The following is a 17,099-nucleotide window of genomic DNA, read 5'->3' as shown; positions in this document are numbered from 1 at the left end:
AGTCACCATCCCTGGAGGTGTTTAAGAAGAGCCTGGATGAGGCATTTGGTGCCATGGTTTAGTTGATTAGATGGTGTTGGGTGATAGGTTGGACTTGATGATCTCCAAGGTCTCTTCCAACCTGGTTAATTCTATTCTATTCTAAGCATGCCATAAGCAACACCAGAGGAGCCTACTGCAAGCCAGACCTAAGGCAGATTCCTGGGAAGGAGCTGTTAAGTGTTAGCTGGTACACAAGCAGGCAGTAAAGCCTGTGTCTGGTACAGCAATGTCATCTGCTACCACAAACACAGGTTCTGTCAGCATGACGTGGATGTACAGATTCAGCCTTCTCTTACAGCATGGAACAGCTCTGACAACCCCCTTCATACCACGTACAGAGCGTCTCCCATCCTGCTAAGTGCCCCTGCAGCTTTCAATGCCTCCCTGCAGCACCACTGATCCACCCAGAAACCACACTGACTTCCACAAGCACCTATCCAGCCGATGACAGTCTGGGGCTAAGGCGTACAGCGAGGTTTTGATGGAGATGTATGGCACTGGAGCACACCCAGAGAAATAGGAAACACTTGCAACTGCCAGCCCTGGCTGGCTGCTGAGCTCCCCAGCCAGCATGCTACCACAGAAAGTGTTTGCTAATATCTGGGACAGTAAATGTGTAATTACAGGCTGTGGCAAGTCTCTCCTTCCATTGTGGAACTTTCCTACCCAGCATGTGATTTTAATACCCTCCGAAGCAGGGGTTTTACAGCGCATCTGAGCTGAGCACCCCCTGCTCTCCCTCACAGACAGGGTGATCAATCACCCACCAGCCACAAACCCTCCACCACAAATCCTAATACTTTCATAGAACACAACTAAGCTTGTGACAGCCAGAAAAGGAAGAGCACCAGAGAGCAACTGCTACTAGGGAACGAGGGAACTGAGGCTACACTTTCAGCAGAGGGCAAGAGATGGGAGATGTAATCCATTCCTTATGGCCCCCACCCCCAAACCCCCAAAACAAAATATAAATCAATCAAGAAACAGAAGAAACTAATAGAGTGAAACACAGTGCTGCTGAAATACAATAACATTGTGGTTCTGTGGGCTTGAGGAGTTTTAGGTTGTGCTTAAAGAACTCTCTGGCAAATGCCTGCTCATGCTAAGCAGGCAGGATTTTGGTTGTCTTGGTTTATTTTGTGGCTGGTTTGGGTTTTTTTTTTATCTTTTGGTGTGGATTTTTTGTTTGTTTGCTTTTGTTTTGGTTTTTATACAGATGAACTAATCCAGGAATTATCTCTTAAAGAAGAGCAGGGGGGAGGGGAACGGAGGGGAGGGGAGGGGGGAATGGGAAATAAATAAATACTAATAATAATAAAAGCAAAGGGTCTTGTTTGTGTTAAATCACCCCTGTGCTCCATTTGCAATTCAATAGTGCCGTGGGAACCAGGAAATGAAAACCAAAGTAGAGACAAAGAAAAATTAATAGTGCACCATATGTTGGCTGTGCCAGATCGTGTCCAATAAAAGTGAACAGGCAGCACACGTGAGGGAGCCTAAGCCAGCCGGCTGCGGGTGGGCTGAGAGCAGCCTCTCAGCAGCAGCGCAGCCCAAAACAGGTCAATAAATCCATTGTAAAATAAGCCCAAGTACTCTAATCAACAGGAAAACATCCCTTAAGAGATGTGTAAATGGAGCTGGAAACAGAGGGGATCCTCTCCGTTTGCAGCCTGCCGTTCAGCGAGGGAGGTTTGGGGGGGTTTAACCACAGAGCCAGATTGTGTGGAGTACAGAGAGGGGAAAAAGATGATAAATACAATAATCACCAGGTACAATCCCTGTGGGGAGCAGCATGAAGGCTCAAAAAAGGCCCTGCCAGCTGCACATCCCTGTGCTCAGCCTCAGCAGATGCTCTTCATGATGTCAGTGAGGTGACCCTGGCATGGGATTTGGTGAGCCACGAGATGGGGCAGCAGTGTCGAGCTCTGGGCCAGGCAGGTGGGAATTCACCTCCCAGTGGTGCTCCCACAATGTCCAAGTTGTTAATAATATTTCCCAAACCCACAGAGCCATTTTCACTGTGGGGTTGGAGAGGCTGCACTGTAGAGTTTAGTTACAGAAGATTTACAGAAAAATGAGTTGCTTGTCAGACTGCACTTCTGAACAGGAACAATTCCTTTGTCTGCAGCCCTTGAGTCAGAGTCTTGGATTTATTGCTAACGCTGGGCACAGCTTTGACAGCACATTGACTCAGCTCTCCTGTAAGGATGGAGCTGAGTCTTACATTTTCCCAATTTGCACCTTCACAGCCTGGCCAGACAAAAATTTTTCTCACAACCTTCTTAAGCCTTTGCATTAAAAAATGAACTTGAAATAGAAGTGAAAATTGAAAGGGCTGAAAGCCATTAGCTAAACCCATGGGCAGCACTGCCAGTCCCAGGAGAGCCAAAGTCATGGGGGCTGTGACAACGCCCCTGTGCACTTCCTTGACACCTTTTGGCTTTCAAATAGAACCACAGAGTTGGAAATTAATTAGCCCAGGAAGAGTTGCCAAACTATCCTTCCCAAACGATCCCTTTCCAACCCAGTGATGCTCCACGAGAAGAGAACAAAGCGAAGGAATGTCTCTGTTGGCTGCAGCGCTGGAGAAGAAAACACACGGCTGCAAACAGCCTGTGCCTCTCCTCCTCCGGGGGTGGGGGAAAGGTGGAAAACCAGAAGAACCTAATGCCTGCAATTCCCTTTTTTGTTGTTTTTCTTCAACAATCCCTCCAGCACATTTGGAGGGCACAAACAAAATGCTGTTTCCTCACCCCAAACCCAGCGGGAGAACAGATCTGGACGTGGCGGTGGCACAGCCAAAGGCACGTCTGAGCGTTTTGAAGGAGGAGTTGACACATTTTCAACTGCTGCCCCTTCAAACAACAAATTCCCCATAAATTTCCTGGTTGCATTGGTTAGGAATGCTCTTTATTCTCCCCAAGACTTCAAAGAGGGAAGCGAGCAAGCTACGGTTTTCCCTCTAGCCCCCCTTGTGAGGCCACCAAACCCAAATGCAACGATGGAAACACAACAGATAAGGAAAAGCAAGAGAGAGCTTTAGAGCCTACTGCTGCATTAAAATATTAGTACAGCACTCTTTCTGCTGAGGGGAAGTGGACTGAAGAACTCTTAAAAGGGAAGACTCTTTCTTTACTCCATATTTTCTGGGTTTAAAGGTTACTGGAAGTCCCTCAGGGCAGCAAACTAAACATTTCAAACTTTTCTTCCCTCCCCCCCCCCTTATTTGTCTACAATCATGAAAAAAAAAACCAACAAAACCCCATCAACAGAAAAAAAACCCAGCAGCATCTGGTACCAATTTTACTTCCAGACACACCTCCACCAAAAACTGCTGTGCTTTTGCAATGACACCGAAAGGCAGGGCAAGGGGGGGGGGGGGGGGGGGGGGGAAGGGGAAGCCTTAACTTTGTTGATCCAGCAGTAAAATCCAGCATACTTACTGCAGGTCCTGGAAAACAAAAGAGAAACAAAGAGAGAAGAGTCACTGAATGACACAGAAAAAGTACAATCTGATGAAACAACACACAGCAGGAACCAAACCCAGAACGATTCAGGGCTTCTCATTTCCAAGGGGATGGCTTCCCAGATACACTTAACACCATTCCCATCCTCCTGTTACGGGACCACCTCATCCCTGTGCTGCTGGCAGGGATGTACTTACAGTGGGGGGCTAAAACCATTCCTTTCCCATCTTCTCCCCAGTGTGACTCTGTTCACTGCCCCTCCATACACAGCCAGTCCCCAACCCTGGATGTGTTTGGATGTGGTACCTGGGGCTATGGTTTAGGGGTGAACTTTGTGGAGTAGGATTCTTGGTTGGACTTGGGGATCCTGAGGGTCTTGTCCAACCTGAATGTTTCTGTGATTCTGTGATCACAAGGCATCACCCACATTCAGAGCCCCAGAGCAGCACTAGCAACAAAAAGCAGAGCAAGAGCTGGAACTGGAGGAACAAGAAGCATGCTTCCACCACACAGCTTTGTTTTCTCCAGAATGTACAGGACGAGCTGGAGATAGGCTTGCAAAAGCCAAAGGTGCAGTGCAGTGCCAGGGGCACCTGGCAAAGATGCTGCTGCAGCCACCACAGATCCCAGATGTTGCTGTCATTTAGTCTCTATCCCTCTTGTGTCACACAACCTGCATCACAGTCCCTCCTTGAAGGCTTTGCTGGGCTCAGAGGCAGACGGTGTGCTGATGCATAATGTCTGGGATCCATGGGAAAAACTCATTACACCTACAGTAAATAGGGTTTGGGTACCAGTGCCACAGTCTGCAGCTGTGATTCATGGCAGGAGAAGGAAAAGGTACCCCTCTGTTGCCCTGCACTGGGGGGGTCTTGCTGCCACCACACCGATGTGTGCAGCTTTCCCAGGCCGCTGCTACACAGAGGTGAAGGCTGAGCCCCTGATCTAATGCAATCCACATTTCACTCCTGTTTGTCAGGCAGCCTATAGCTCTGACTGGGGCTTCCTTCATGCTCCATTTCCTGCCTGATCAAAACCAGAAACTAATCACAATTAAAAAAAAAACCAAAAAAGAAAGAAAAGAAAGCAAAAAGACAAAATGTGGGGAAAAAAAAAACCCCAAACACAGCAATCCACCAGCTTGGGTCCATCTTCTATCATTCAAGAAGAGAAACCAGGGGGAACACCTCAAGCTAATGCCTGCTCCAGGCTTTTAACACTTGTTTAAAAATCAAAACACTGCAAAGCTGAACAACCACCCCCAAGAAAAGCCTAAGAATGAGGGCTGAGAGCAAGGCCAGGCAGTGCCTGCTGCCAGCACTTAGCCCGTTAGCCTGTGCTGCTCAGCTGAACAGGCTCAGCTCCACTCACAACCTGGGCCAGCATGGATGGGCAAAGACAACCTCCAAACCTTCCTCCATGCCCCAAAGTCTCAATTCTTTTTTTTCCAAGCACTAAAGGGGACACAGGCTCTAAGCTCACTTCCCTTGGTTGAGTTTCTTCGGAGCACACGAGCCCCACGGCTCTGTGCCAATTTATCAACCGAGCAATCATAAACCTGATTTATTAACTCACTTATGGGCAAGCTACCCACAAAAGGCCTTTTGTAGGGAAGTCAAAACTAAATCTCAAGCAAGCAGCAGTCAGGAAATTATTTTAATATGGGATTCCAGTCGTGTACCAATTATAACCTCCCTGGAATGCGTTGCCTTTGTCCTTTCTCAGCTACTGTTTTCTCCCAACACGTGCAGACAAGTGCTCCTTTAAAACGCTTTCCTCTCTGTCTATGCAACATGGGATGCTCTCCACCCACATCAGTGGAGTCACACTAATCTTTGGCTAAGCTGTTGGCCAAATGGGGTTAGATAAATCTTCATTAAAGCAGAAAGTTAAACCTAATGAACCGAGCTTTCCTCCTCCCTAAAAACAACACAGCTCTCTGCCTTGCTGAAGATGTTTTCTCAAAAGCCTGGCCACAAGGCACTCGCTTCCTATGGAAGAAAGGCAAACATTTGTCAAGCCAGGGATGAAGAAAGAACTTAACTGTGCACCCAGGGGCTGCCCCTCACCCAGCCATCTCCTTCGTGCAGGCCCACTGCACAAGGGACAGGCTCTTCCCAGAGACATTTGCCCCATTTTATGTTGACCATTGAGATATTGACTTAGATCTCTGTTTGAGATCTCTTCTCCCAAGTAACTAGTGATAGAATGAGAGAAAAGGCTACTGGGGGACCTAGAGGTACTGGTTGACAGCTGACTGAACATGAGCCAGCAGTGTGCCCAGGTGGCACAGAAGGCAAATGGCATCCTGGACTGTATCAGGAACAGTGTGGCCAGCAGGAGCAGGGAAGTCATCCTGCCCTGTACTCAGCACTGGTTAGGCCACACCTTGAGTCCTGTGTCCAGTCCTGGGCTCCTCAATTTAAGAAAGATGTTGAGTTGCTGGAAGGTGTCCAGAGAAGGGCAATAAAGCTGGGGAGGGGTTTGGAGCACAGCCCTCTGAGGAGAGGCTGAGGGAGCTGGGGTTGCTTAGCCTGGAGAAGAGGAGGCTCAGGGATGACCTTATTGCCATCTACAACTACCTGAAGGGAGGTTGTAGCCAGGTGGGGGTTGGTCTCTTCTCCCAGGCAGCCACCAACAGAACAAGAGGACACAGTCTCAAGCTGTACCAGGGGAGGTTTAGGCTGGATACGAGGAAGAAATTCTTCCCAGCAAGAGAGATTGGCCATTGGGATGTGCTGCCCAGGGAGGTGGTGGAGTCACCATCCCTGGAGGTGCTTAGGAGGAGACTGGATGAGACACTTGGTGCCATGGTTTAGTTGATTAGATGGTATTGAGTGAAAGGTTGGACTGGATGATCTCCAAGGTCTTTTTCCAACCTGGTTAATTCTATTCTATTCTAAAACATCCTCCAATTGTGCTGGGGCAGGTTTAGATTAATCTAGTTGAGGATGCCCCTGCTTGCTGCAGCAGGGGTTGAACTAGATGACCTTTGGAGGTCCCTTCCAACCATGATTCCATGATTCTATGATGAGAAAAACTTCTTTAGTGAAAGAGTGGCCAGGCATTGGAACAGGCTGCCCAGAGAGGTGATGGAGTCACCATCCCTGGAGGGGTTCAAAAAATGTGCAGGCATGGCACTTGGGGTCACAGCTTAGGGGGCATGGTGGTGTTGGGTTGATGGTTGGACTCGATCTCCAAGGTCTTTTCCAACCTTAATGATTCTGTGATCTCAAAAGACAGAATGAAACCACTTAGAAATTCTTATTATAATGAATAAAAGTTGGAAACAGCCTTAGTGCATTTAAAACCCTGCCAAAATTTAATGTGAGGGCTTATTTTAGAAGGGGGAGGAGAAGACCAAAATAACCTGCACCGCACAAGCTTTGATCTCCCACTGATTTGCTCTAAATAAGGGAAACACGCTGTGCTTTTCCATGACCTGCAGCACACACTGCTGCTGTACAGCAAACTCCTCCTGCCCTGAGCCTCCAAGGGCGTGGAGAGATTTGGAACCACCAAGAGATTCCTGAAAAACAGGAACAGTTGTGCTAGCAGGAAGTGAAAATAGAAACTCCTTCAACATAAATGACCCAGATTTCCCGACTGACTAAGACGGAGGCCGTCTGGGGTAGCCAAAGGCCCAGCAGGTCACAGTGGCATCATCCCCACGCTACACAAACATGTGGGAAATGACAGGTCACAGTCATTCCTCTCCCTGTGTTTTTGCAGCTTAGGAATTTGGGGATAAGCTACCGTTTGTGTCCAATCTGCAAAGCATTTATCATGCGAGTTTTCCTGCCGGGACAGGACAGAGGGGGAAGTAAAACCTGCCAGAGCTTTCCAGCAGCTCAGGAGCAGACAGAGGAGACCTTGCTGCTCAAAAAACCAGGAGATGGTGATTGGGTGTCCCCCCACCTTAGTTGTTTTCCTGTTGGTCCTGCACTTAATGGGCAAGGGAGCTGTCCCCAAGGTAGCAGAGGCACGCTTCTGTGGCCACTTGAAGATACATACATCTATAGATATGCATGAGGGAAATACAAAATATGTGTATATAGACATAAATGAACAGACTTGCCTTCTCTGGAGACCTCCAAAACCTGCCTGCATGCATTCCTGTGTGCCCTGCCCTGGGTGATCCTGCTTTTGGCCAGGAGGGTTGAACTGGATGAGCTTTGGAGGTCCCTTCCAACCCCTAACCTCCTGTGATTCTGTGTACTCATACACACACAACAAGTAAATAGAGTTATTAATCCTCAAGGCTGCGTGATGGTTTAACTCATCCACCTTTTCCTTTTTACATTCCACTGTGCAGGTAGAGAATCTGCAGCTACCTTTCTTAAAGGCACAGCCTGAAACTATCACAGGCTGTAAGGGGAATAACTAAGTCCTGAGCAACAAGGGAGGAGGACAACTGCTACAGTCATAAACAACCACAGAGCTGAGTTCTACATCAGTCTAACAAGAGTATTTGCCATTTGCTGTTGACCTCAATAACTTCTACCTGTGCCTCAGCACTGGGGTGCACAGGGAAAACACTCTCTGAGCAGAGAGCCTCGGTGTTGAGATCAAATATGGGACAGGTTTGACTTTTCCTGAAGTTCAGTAGAAGCCAAAGCAGTCCTGGGATGTGTTTATGCATCTCATCATGTGAAACACCGGGAGCACTGAAAATCCCCAAAGAAATCAGAGTTCTGCACTGTTTACCCACATGCATGCTCGTGCTCATTGAACAACAGCAACTGTGTATTTACACTGGTCCACACAATCTCATGGCCAAAGGGTTTGGAAGGGCCTTAATGTGGAAAACATGGGGGGTTAGCATGTGTAAAGCTAGGGGAGAGAGAGTATTTCCCTGCACAGAAACTGCTTTGCTTTTGCTCCTTGAGAACAGCTTTGAATCCCTCCCTGTCCCAATCCAGGATGTTTCTGTAAACAGAGAAGCTGTGAGAACAAACAAACAAACAACTGGGGATCAAAACTTTGGTAGAAGCTCCAACTGAAGAAACAGTGGCAGGGTAGTGCAGATTTGGAACCTAAAAGTCAGGGTGGGGAGGAGGGGGGTGGGGGGGGCAGAAGACTTTTATCCCCTTTCAACCACTTCAAAACATTTCCCCTACAAGTCTTTGTAAAATGGAAAAAGTCTGTAAACAAAACCTTTTGCTGCCAGAAACAGCAATTTGTTTTTTGCCAAGTCAGCATTTCCCAATGAAGTAGCACTTCTTCCAAAAAAAATGCCCTTCCAGGCCTACCTGTAAGGACAGCTTTGTGCCTGCAATGGTCAAGGTTTAATCCCTTCTGCTGAAGCTGCTCTGAGCTGATCCAAACAGGCATGGCCCGATGCCACAGCGACCAGCTTTAGGTCTTTATGTCCAAATCAGCTCTTGCTTCATCTAAGGAGAGCACAGACCCAATTCAGAGGCTTCCCAGAATTAAGGTGCATTTTGTCCTGTTTTCCCTTTGAGGTTCAGAGCAGTTTTTGGATCAATCTTCAAGCCAGGGGAGGAAACCAGCAGGCAGTGACAAGAGGCACAAGCACCACCTCTTGCCGTCCAGTTGTACAGAGACTTTGAACCAATATTTAAACTGGCTAAATTCTCAGATCCTGGCTTAGATTCATCCATCCTTCAGGAACACCCTGGGATGGATCAATTTTTACCAAAACAAACCGAAAGCCTCAGGAGGGCTGCACAGCCATATCCCATCCTGCTCACGCAGCGAGAGGGGAAGCAAAACCTCCTGGGTCCCCTGCTAAAATCCATGTTCTTTCACAAGCACTCACTTCAGCAGTTGCACTGCATCCTCACTGGGACACATCATGTTGAGAAAATAAACTAACATGACATCAAACATGAGTTTGCCTTTGGCATGGGAGGGGAACTGCATCTGAGACGTGCAGGATGGCTGTCAGGACCAACCACAACAGCCAGCGCCGCAAAACCTTCCTTCCACCTCACACTCAGGGAAGGCTGCAAGTCCCACACGAGGCTCTACTAGAAAGAGGTTTTCTATGTATGCACCATTGCCAGGGACCTGGGTCTTCAATCCTCTGCTTGCTTTCCAGCTGCACAAGAAACCACTGAGGCTGACGTGCAGGGAGAAGGGTGATGGGACCTGTGTGTTGGTCTCGGCAGGATGGGATGGAGCTTGGGAACTGCTGGACCAGACTGGACAGCTGAAGGGCCAGCTCAGGAGTGACACCTCCCCAAAGAGGCTGCTGGTGTTAATGTTCTGGCCTCATGGTGGCAACAGCAGAATAAATTAGCTTTTCAAAGCAGCCTCTCGGATGAATGTCACCCAGAGACTCCATCCCCATGGCCAGACCTGGGACACCTGTGCTGCTCCCCTGCCACATCCACCACTGCCATGGAGCCAGATGGCAACAAGGGAAAACAAAATGGGTCAGATGGAGCCATTTAACTCCACCACTCCCAGGCTTGTTTAGCTGCCATGACAGCAACAAAAATGCTCACCCAGCTACCTGGCTTGCTGATTGAGGTTGCAGAAGAGATGGCAGCAGGGGTGGCCGTGCCACCATGAAAAGCTTGTGCCACTGCTGGAGAGGTGAAGTACAAGGCAGGGGTTTAGCACTACCCCTGCTGCCAGCAGGCTCCCCAGGGAGGGAAGGGTGAATTTGTTGCATTTATGCTTCTCTACCCAAAATAAAACCAAGCCCAGCCCAGAGGCAGGGAACACAGGGGAACCCATAACCTGCCCTGGGGGAGAACCAGGAGGCAGCAACAGTGGCTCACCCCTGCAATTCAGCACATGCAGCCAGGCTTGTCCCACTTCCAACCTGAACAGCTTTGGGTCTTGGTTGGTTGTTCTGTTGTTGCTTGGCTGGGTTTGGTTTGTTGTGGGTTTTTTGTTGTGGTGGTTTAGGTTTCTCCCCCAGTTTTTTTGTCTTCTCAGAATGGTTTAAAATGGATCTTTTAGGGTATGGAATCGTTCTATGGTAAGAGCAGTTGTCTCAGCGTGCTTTCAGGATGATGAATTCTTCCTTTAGAGAAACAGAGCTGCTGGATTAATCTATTATTTATTTTTTAATGTGAATCCATCACAGGATGGATCATGAAAAAAAATATCATCAGGAAAAAAATATGTAGGATTCAGTCTCAGCTTAAATCAACAAGAGGGTGAGACTGAAAAGGGACAGAATATCTCTCAGAAGCTTCTCTGCTTGTTTCTGAGGGCTTCACATTGAAGCTTTCAGTATGAACCAGAAAGAGTTTTTCAACACAACCATTTCAACAACTGCCCTGAAAAAAAAAATGCTGCCCTTGGCAGTGCTGCAGCAGCACTGATCTGGAGGCTGTAAAGCTACAACCAGGCAGGGTCCCCGGGGATGGGCACTATCACGCTGCACAAACAAACTTTTATCCACATTGATCAGCTGTAGCAAAGGAACAATGACCTGGTTTATGTGAGTGGTCAGGTTCTCAAACAAATATGGAAATACATATTCAAGCTATCTGTGAAAACAAACAGCTGGCAGCTGGGCCAAAACCAATATACAGAGGGACGTCTGCTCTCCCCTTTCTATCTGCAGAGCAAGCCGTGGGGGCTGTGTTGCAAGAGCTGGATTTAACTGGGGTGGCCCTTTGAGGGTGTCTGTGCTGGTGTGCTCATGGGTGTCTGCTGCACTCTCCTCAGTTTTCCTCCACAATGGCACAAATGTTCAAAAACCCATGAGTTGTTATTCATGATTGGGTGTCCCCCCCTCCCCCTTACTTGTTTTCCTGTTGGTCCTGCACTGATCCCCTGGCAGCTTTCTGCCTCAGAGGGATGCCCAAATGCCACTTGAGGATGTCACTTTCCAGTGGCTCTCACATGAAGCAAGGAGATGGCAGTGAAGGACAAGGGCATGCTCAAGCTCAGCATCACCTCCCAAGTTCTTGCATGGATTAGAGACACATCTTGGGCAATGTTCATGTGAATGCCGGCACGTGAAACCCAAATGCACTGCCTGACCTCACCAGCTGCCTTTGGTTGAATGCTGTGCTCCACCATGCTCCTTGAAGCCCTTAGTGTTACTCAAACACTGACAAACTAAGAGAGTCAAAGCTACCTGCTGGCCATCCCTCCAGCCCAACTGCTAGGAAAGCAGGGTTTAATGCAGCTGGCTGGGATCCATCATCACCCCCAGGAGTGTAGTACTCAGCCCTTGGGCATGAGTAATCCCTGATGCTTCAGGAGCAAAAATATCTGAGAAAACCCAATGCACTGTGAAATGCCAGCCTTCCACCCAGACCAGTCCATGGAGGGCAGCACAAACCCCTGATTTCCCTTCCCCACAGTTAAAAAAGTTAGAGTTTAAGATCCTGATGATCAGCAAGTTATGCTGCTCTTTGTGCTAACCCAGCCGTGTGCTTGCCAAAGCAACAGGCAGCAGAGAGGAAGCTCCTCGGCAAACAAACCTCTACCTGCTCCCCACTCACTGTTTCAACACTCAAGAACTTCAGAGACAAGAAGCATAAAACTTCATCTGCTGCTTTCTGCCATGCAGAGGCAGTTGCAAACTGTGTGCCTGTTGAGGTCTGGTCCTGTCTGACAGCTCTCCTTGGAAAAAGCAATGCCAGCCACGTCTCTCCCTTCTCCAACATCACTTCGGAGCTCACAGCAGAATGTAAACAGCACCTCTGCCCAGCTGAAATGGGATCAGTGCTTTCCCGTTTCACAAGGCAGGGAACGAAAGCCCAGCAACCCACCAGATACCAAACTGACTGAGGCATATCATGAAAGCAAACAGCTCCAATAGAATCTCCCAGTGAGGCCAGTCTGCTTTCACCAGGTCTGAGGGCACACCAAGTGCCCAGGGGATCTGCCCAAGGCTGGGGGCTGAGGTTTGATTATCCCCAACTCTGAAACACTGCCACCATCCACCACACATGTGGGACTGGCAGGCAATGGACAGACATTCTGCCCTCATGTAGGGACCAAGCCAGTGCACATCTGCCCCCAAGCATGGTGGTGAGGGGTCTATGTTTTTATGCTAATTCACAGCCTCACTTCACTTGGCACAAGATATGGACCTGTTACAGAAAGTCCAGAGGAGGCCACAAAAATGATCTGAGGAACACAACACCTCTGCTATTAGGACAGGGAACTGGCATTGCTCAGCCTTGAGAAGGCTCCAGGGAGACCTTACTGTGGCCTTCCTGTACTAACAAGGGGCTTATAAGGAAGATGAGACAATCTTTTCAGCGGGGTTGTGACAGGATGAGAGGGGATGGCTTGAGACTAAAAGAGGTGAGATTTAAATAGACACAAGGAACAAATTTTTGACATTGACAGTGGTGAGACCCTGGCCCAGGTTGCCCAAATAGGTGGTAGATGTCCCATCCCTGGAGTCATTCCAGGTCAGGTTGGATGGGGCTCTGAGCAACCTGCTCTAGTTGAAGATGTCCCTGCTGACTGCAGAGGGGTTGGACTAGGTGAGCTTTAAAGGTCTTTTCCACCCCATAACATTCCATGGTTCTATGATTCACTGCTAGATGTGATAGTGATAGGTCTGAATGCTACAAGGCAGAAATGGAAGGGCAGATCAAGCAGGAGTTTTGCCCTTGGGGGTATGTTTTATCTGTGGTTGCAGGGGGATGGGGAGCTGTGGTTTGAGTGGGTGGTTGTTGGTTGGTGTTTCGGTTGTTTTAACTAAAAAACCCAAACCCATTCCACAGTCCATGAGATAAAGATCCCCATCCAGCCTCATGCCACCCCTGGGGTGCCCAGTGATGCCACTGGGGTAAGGTGATGCTTACCTGGCTCTCCACGCCGGCCGGGCTTCCCTCGCCTCCCCGGAGGGCCTGCAGGAAGCAGAGAGCAGAAGGTTAGTGATATTCCCTGGGCAGTGAGTTAGGGAGGAGACCCCACCACATACCCATCCCTTTGGATCCACACCACCTCTCATATTGCCCCCCTTCTGAACTACCCAAACAGAAGCAGGCTGGACATCTCAAATGCTGCCTTTTTGTCACTGCCATTTTGTTTGGGTGTGAAAGCTGCAGCCAGGCTCCTGGGAAACCACTTTTAAAGTCATTGGTGTCAGCTATGTAGTAGAGGGCAGCAGCTCTTAAATGCTCCAAAATTCTGGGGAAGAACTTGGCAGGAGAGTTGCCAGTTTGTGTGCATTCTGCAAAGGGCTGTTGCAGTCCTGCAAATCACAACATTCAAAAGCATTAAAATGAGGAACAGAAACCTTTGGCTACTAATTGCTTTCTGTGCCAGAGAAAGCTTTTGTGCAGGCTGCTAACACAGCTTAGATCTGACTACACATTTGTCACTGCAAACCCAGGTTTCAGATATGAAACTGGCTTACCTTCTGGGTAGCAACAGCTAAGTGATCAATAATATAAGTGACATTAATCAAGGAATAAATGGCACTTCAACAATAAACATGGATGCAGAACCTTGCTCCATCACACACTGAGCACCCAGCTCCCTGACAGAGCCTTACCACTATGTCCTTCATGCTGCTAGCTGACATGTTGCAGCCTCTTGGCTCAAGCAAGGCTTCCCTGCCCAGGAGCTGGCAGCACCCATGCTCCCACAGAATGTGTCTTGCCAGATGGGGACTAAAAGCCTCTTTTTGTAGCCTTCTGCAGCAGGTCAGCCAGCTCTGGAGGAGCATTTGCTGGGTGACAGCAATGCTAGTAACAGAAAGCAAGAGCTCAGTTTTTTGCCTGTGAAACCATGCTGCTCAGTCTCCTTTCTGCTGCTGGCTGCAAGAAGGATGGGAAGAGACTGTTTCCAAAGGCCTGTAGTGGTAGGATGAAAGGCAACGACTTCAAACTAGACGAGATTTAGATTGGATGCTAGGAACAAGATCTGCACCATGAGGGTGGTGGAGCACTGAAATGGGTTGCCCAGGGAGGTGGTTGGACATATTCAAGATGAGGCAGGGTTCTGGGCAGCCTGATCTAGTTGAGGATGTCCCTGCTGACTGCAGAGGGGGTTGGACTGGATGAGCTTTAGAGGTCTCCCTTCCAACCCAAATGATTCTATGATGAATGCTGTCTGCAGCCCCATCCTGCACATGATTAATTCCATGGTCTGCACAACTGGAAATTATTTCAGTGATTTCCAGCCTCTGCTGGGAGGTCAGCTTTGGGTACTGCCAGGAGAGCTGGGCAGAAAGTGGATCCATACTACACCTCTGCTTTCCAACCCATTTAAGAGACTACAAAGGAAATCAAGAAGGCTTGGGAATTTGTTTGAAGATAAATGTTCACTGTAAACTGTTACCTAATGACTCCATCTCCCAAGGCCTTGCAGTCTGATGCTTGTTCAATATAATTAAGATTTATGTTGCATTAATGTCTATTGGGTAATCTCTGAGCCTTTTCTTCTAACAGTGCCAGCTCTGCTGTATCAGTTGTGGGAGTTCTTTATTTACATTGTTATGAAAGACAGTTTTGGAGAGGAGAATGAACACAAAGCATAAACCAGCCTATTTTTAAACAGCTTGTCACACTCAAGCTAAACAGCCTTAATCCAGGGCATAATATGCAATTTCTGACAACACCATAAGCTTTCCAGTGAGATGATGGATTTAGTAACCCAAAGGCAAAGCATGAAGGCTGTTGGTGTTTCTAAACAATATGAAGGAGAGCTGATGGGTGCATCTAATAGCTAGTCAGAAACTAGGTAAGGCCACAGTCTGAGCTGTCCTGCTGGGTAGCAGCCACTTAGGTCATCTGCTGTGGGTAAATGAAGTGTTCAAACAAAAGAGTAAAAGATAAAACCCAACATCATTGTGGAGCTTACACTGTCAAGAGCCCAAGCTGGGTACTTGCTCCCAGTGCAACACTCCTGTTTGCACTACTTAATGCATTGCAAATTGGGGAACTGCACATCGGGCTGCTCAATGAACTCCATCACCACCAGGAAAAAGAGGTCTAGGGCACTGTGTGTGTGTAACATCATTTTACTCCTTACAACTGATTCTAATAGAATAAAGCAGGTTGGCAAAAACCTTTGAGATCATCAAGTCCAACCTATCATCCAACACCATCTAATCAACTAAACCATGGTACCAAGTGCCCCCCAGTCTCTAATCTGGCCATTGACCCATGCTGCCAGGCTTTGAAGGCTGTCATTGCCTCCTGTCCCCTCAGCTTGATGGGCAAATGGCTACCAAGCTGTTGGGCTTCATAAGGTTCCTCGAGGACAAGGCAAATTTTAAACATCAATAGGAGAGCCTGAAGGCACTGCCCAGCTAAAATCTCACTGAACACAGCCACTGGCTTTGGAATGTTAAACCAGGGAAACACATCTTTACCTAAGAACTTGTGGCACCAGGCTTGGGCTGTATTTTCACTTGTACTCCCCCTACATATGACCCTTCTCTGAGGACACACATACAGACATATTAACCATACATCTGTGCCCATCTCCTTCAAGCCATACGCTGCTAAGGCTCTCAGGGAGTCTTCTGGGGGTACATTGCTAAAAAGCACAGAACAGAGAGAGGAGCGGGCACAGAACAGAGAGAGGAGCGGGCACAGAACAGAGAGAGGAGCGGGCACAGAACAGAGAGAGAAGAGAGCGCACAGAACAGAGAGAGAAGAGAGCGCACAGAACAGAGAGAGGAGAGAGCGCACAGAACAGAGAGAGGAGAGAGCGCACCGAACAGAGAGAGGAGAGAGCGCACCGAACAGAGAGAGGAGAGCGGGCACCGAACAGAGAGAGGAGAGAGCGCACAGAACAGAGAGAGGAGAGAGCGCACCGAACAGAGAGAGGAGAGAGCGCACAGAACAGAGAGAGAAGAGAGCGCACAGAACAGAGAGAGAAGAGAGCGCACAGAACAGAGAGAGGAGAGAGCGCACAGAACAGAGAGAGGAGAGAGCGCACCGAACAGAGAGAGGAGAGAGCGCACCGAACAGAGAGAGGAGAGCGGGCACCGAACAGAGAGAGGAGAGAGAGCACCGAACAGAGAGAGGAGAGAGAGCACCGAACAGAGAGAGGAGAGAGAGCACCGAACAGAGAGAGGAGAGCGAGCACCGAACAGAGAGAGGAGAGCGGGCACCGAACAGAGAGAGGAGAGCGGGCACAGAACAGAGAGAGGAGAGCGGGCACCGAACAGAGAGAGGAGAGCGGGCACAGAACAGAGAGAGGAGAGCGGGCACAGAACAGAGAGAGGAGAGCGGGCACAGAACAGAGAGAGGAGAGCGGGCACAGAACAGAGAGAGGAGAGCGGGCACAGAACAGAGAGAGGAGAGCGGGCACAGAACAGAGAGAGGAGAGCGGGCACAGAACAGAGAGAGGAGAGCGGGCACAGAACAGAGAGAGGAGAGAGAGCACCGAACAGAGAGAGGAGAGCGGGCACAGAACAGAGAGAGGGGAGAGCACCGAACAGAGAGAGGAGAGCGGGCACAGAACAGAGAGAGGGGAGAGCACCGAACAGAGAGAGAGGAGAGCACCGAACAGAGAGAGAGGGGAGAGCACCGAACAGAGAGAGAGGGGAGAGCACCGAACAGAGAGAGAGGGGAGAGCACCGAACAGAGAGAGAGGGGAGAGCACCGAACAGAGAGAGAGGGGAGAGCACCGAACAGAGAGAGAGGGGAGAGCACCGAACAGAGAATAGACCAGGTT

The 17,099-nt window shown here is 48.9% G+C and overlaps 1 protein-coding gene across 1 annotated transcript in view; it reads right to left on the bottom strand.

Moving 5' to 3' along the window:
• Nucleotides 1-17,099, bottom strand: part of COL23A1 (collagen type XXIII alpha 1 chain) — a 214,506-nt gene that overhangs the window by 44,033 nt on the left and 153,374 nt on the right. The window contains exons 3-5 of the mRNA XM_068162909.1: nt 13,268-13,312; nt 3,451-3,493; nt 3,168 (exon numbers count right to left, since the gene is read on the bottom strand). Coding sequence (XP_068019010.1) covers nt 3,168; nt 3,451-3,493; nt 13,268-13,312 — 89 coding nt within the window. The remainder of the gene's footprint in view (nt 1-3,167; nt 3,169-3,450; nt 3,494-13,267; nt 13,313-17,099) is intronic.

This window comes from Melanerpes formicivorus, unplaced genomic scaffold (assembly GCF_026170545.1).
Source record: "Melanerpes formicivorus ecotype bairdi unplaced genomic scaffold, bMelFor1.0.p_v2 SCAF_2, whole genome shotgun sequence".
NCBI classification, from domain to species: Eukaryota; Metazoa; Chordata; class Aves; order Piciformes; family Picidae; genus Melanerpes; species Melanerpes formicivorus.
Note: the sequence above shows the minus strand (reverse complement) of the source record. Positions and strands in the feature narration are given on the sequence as shown.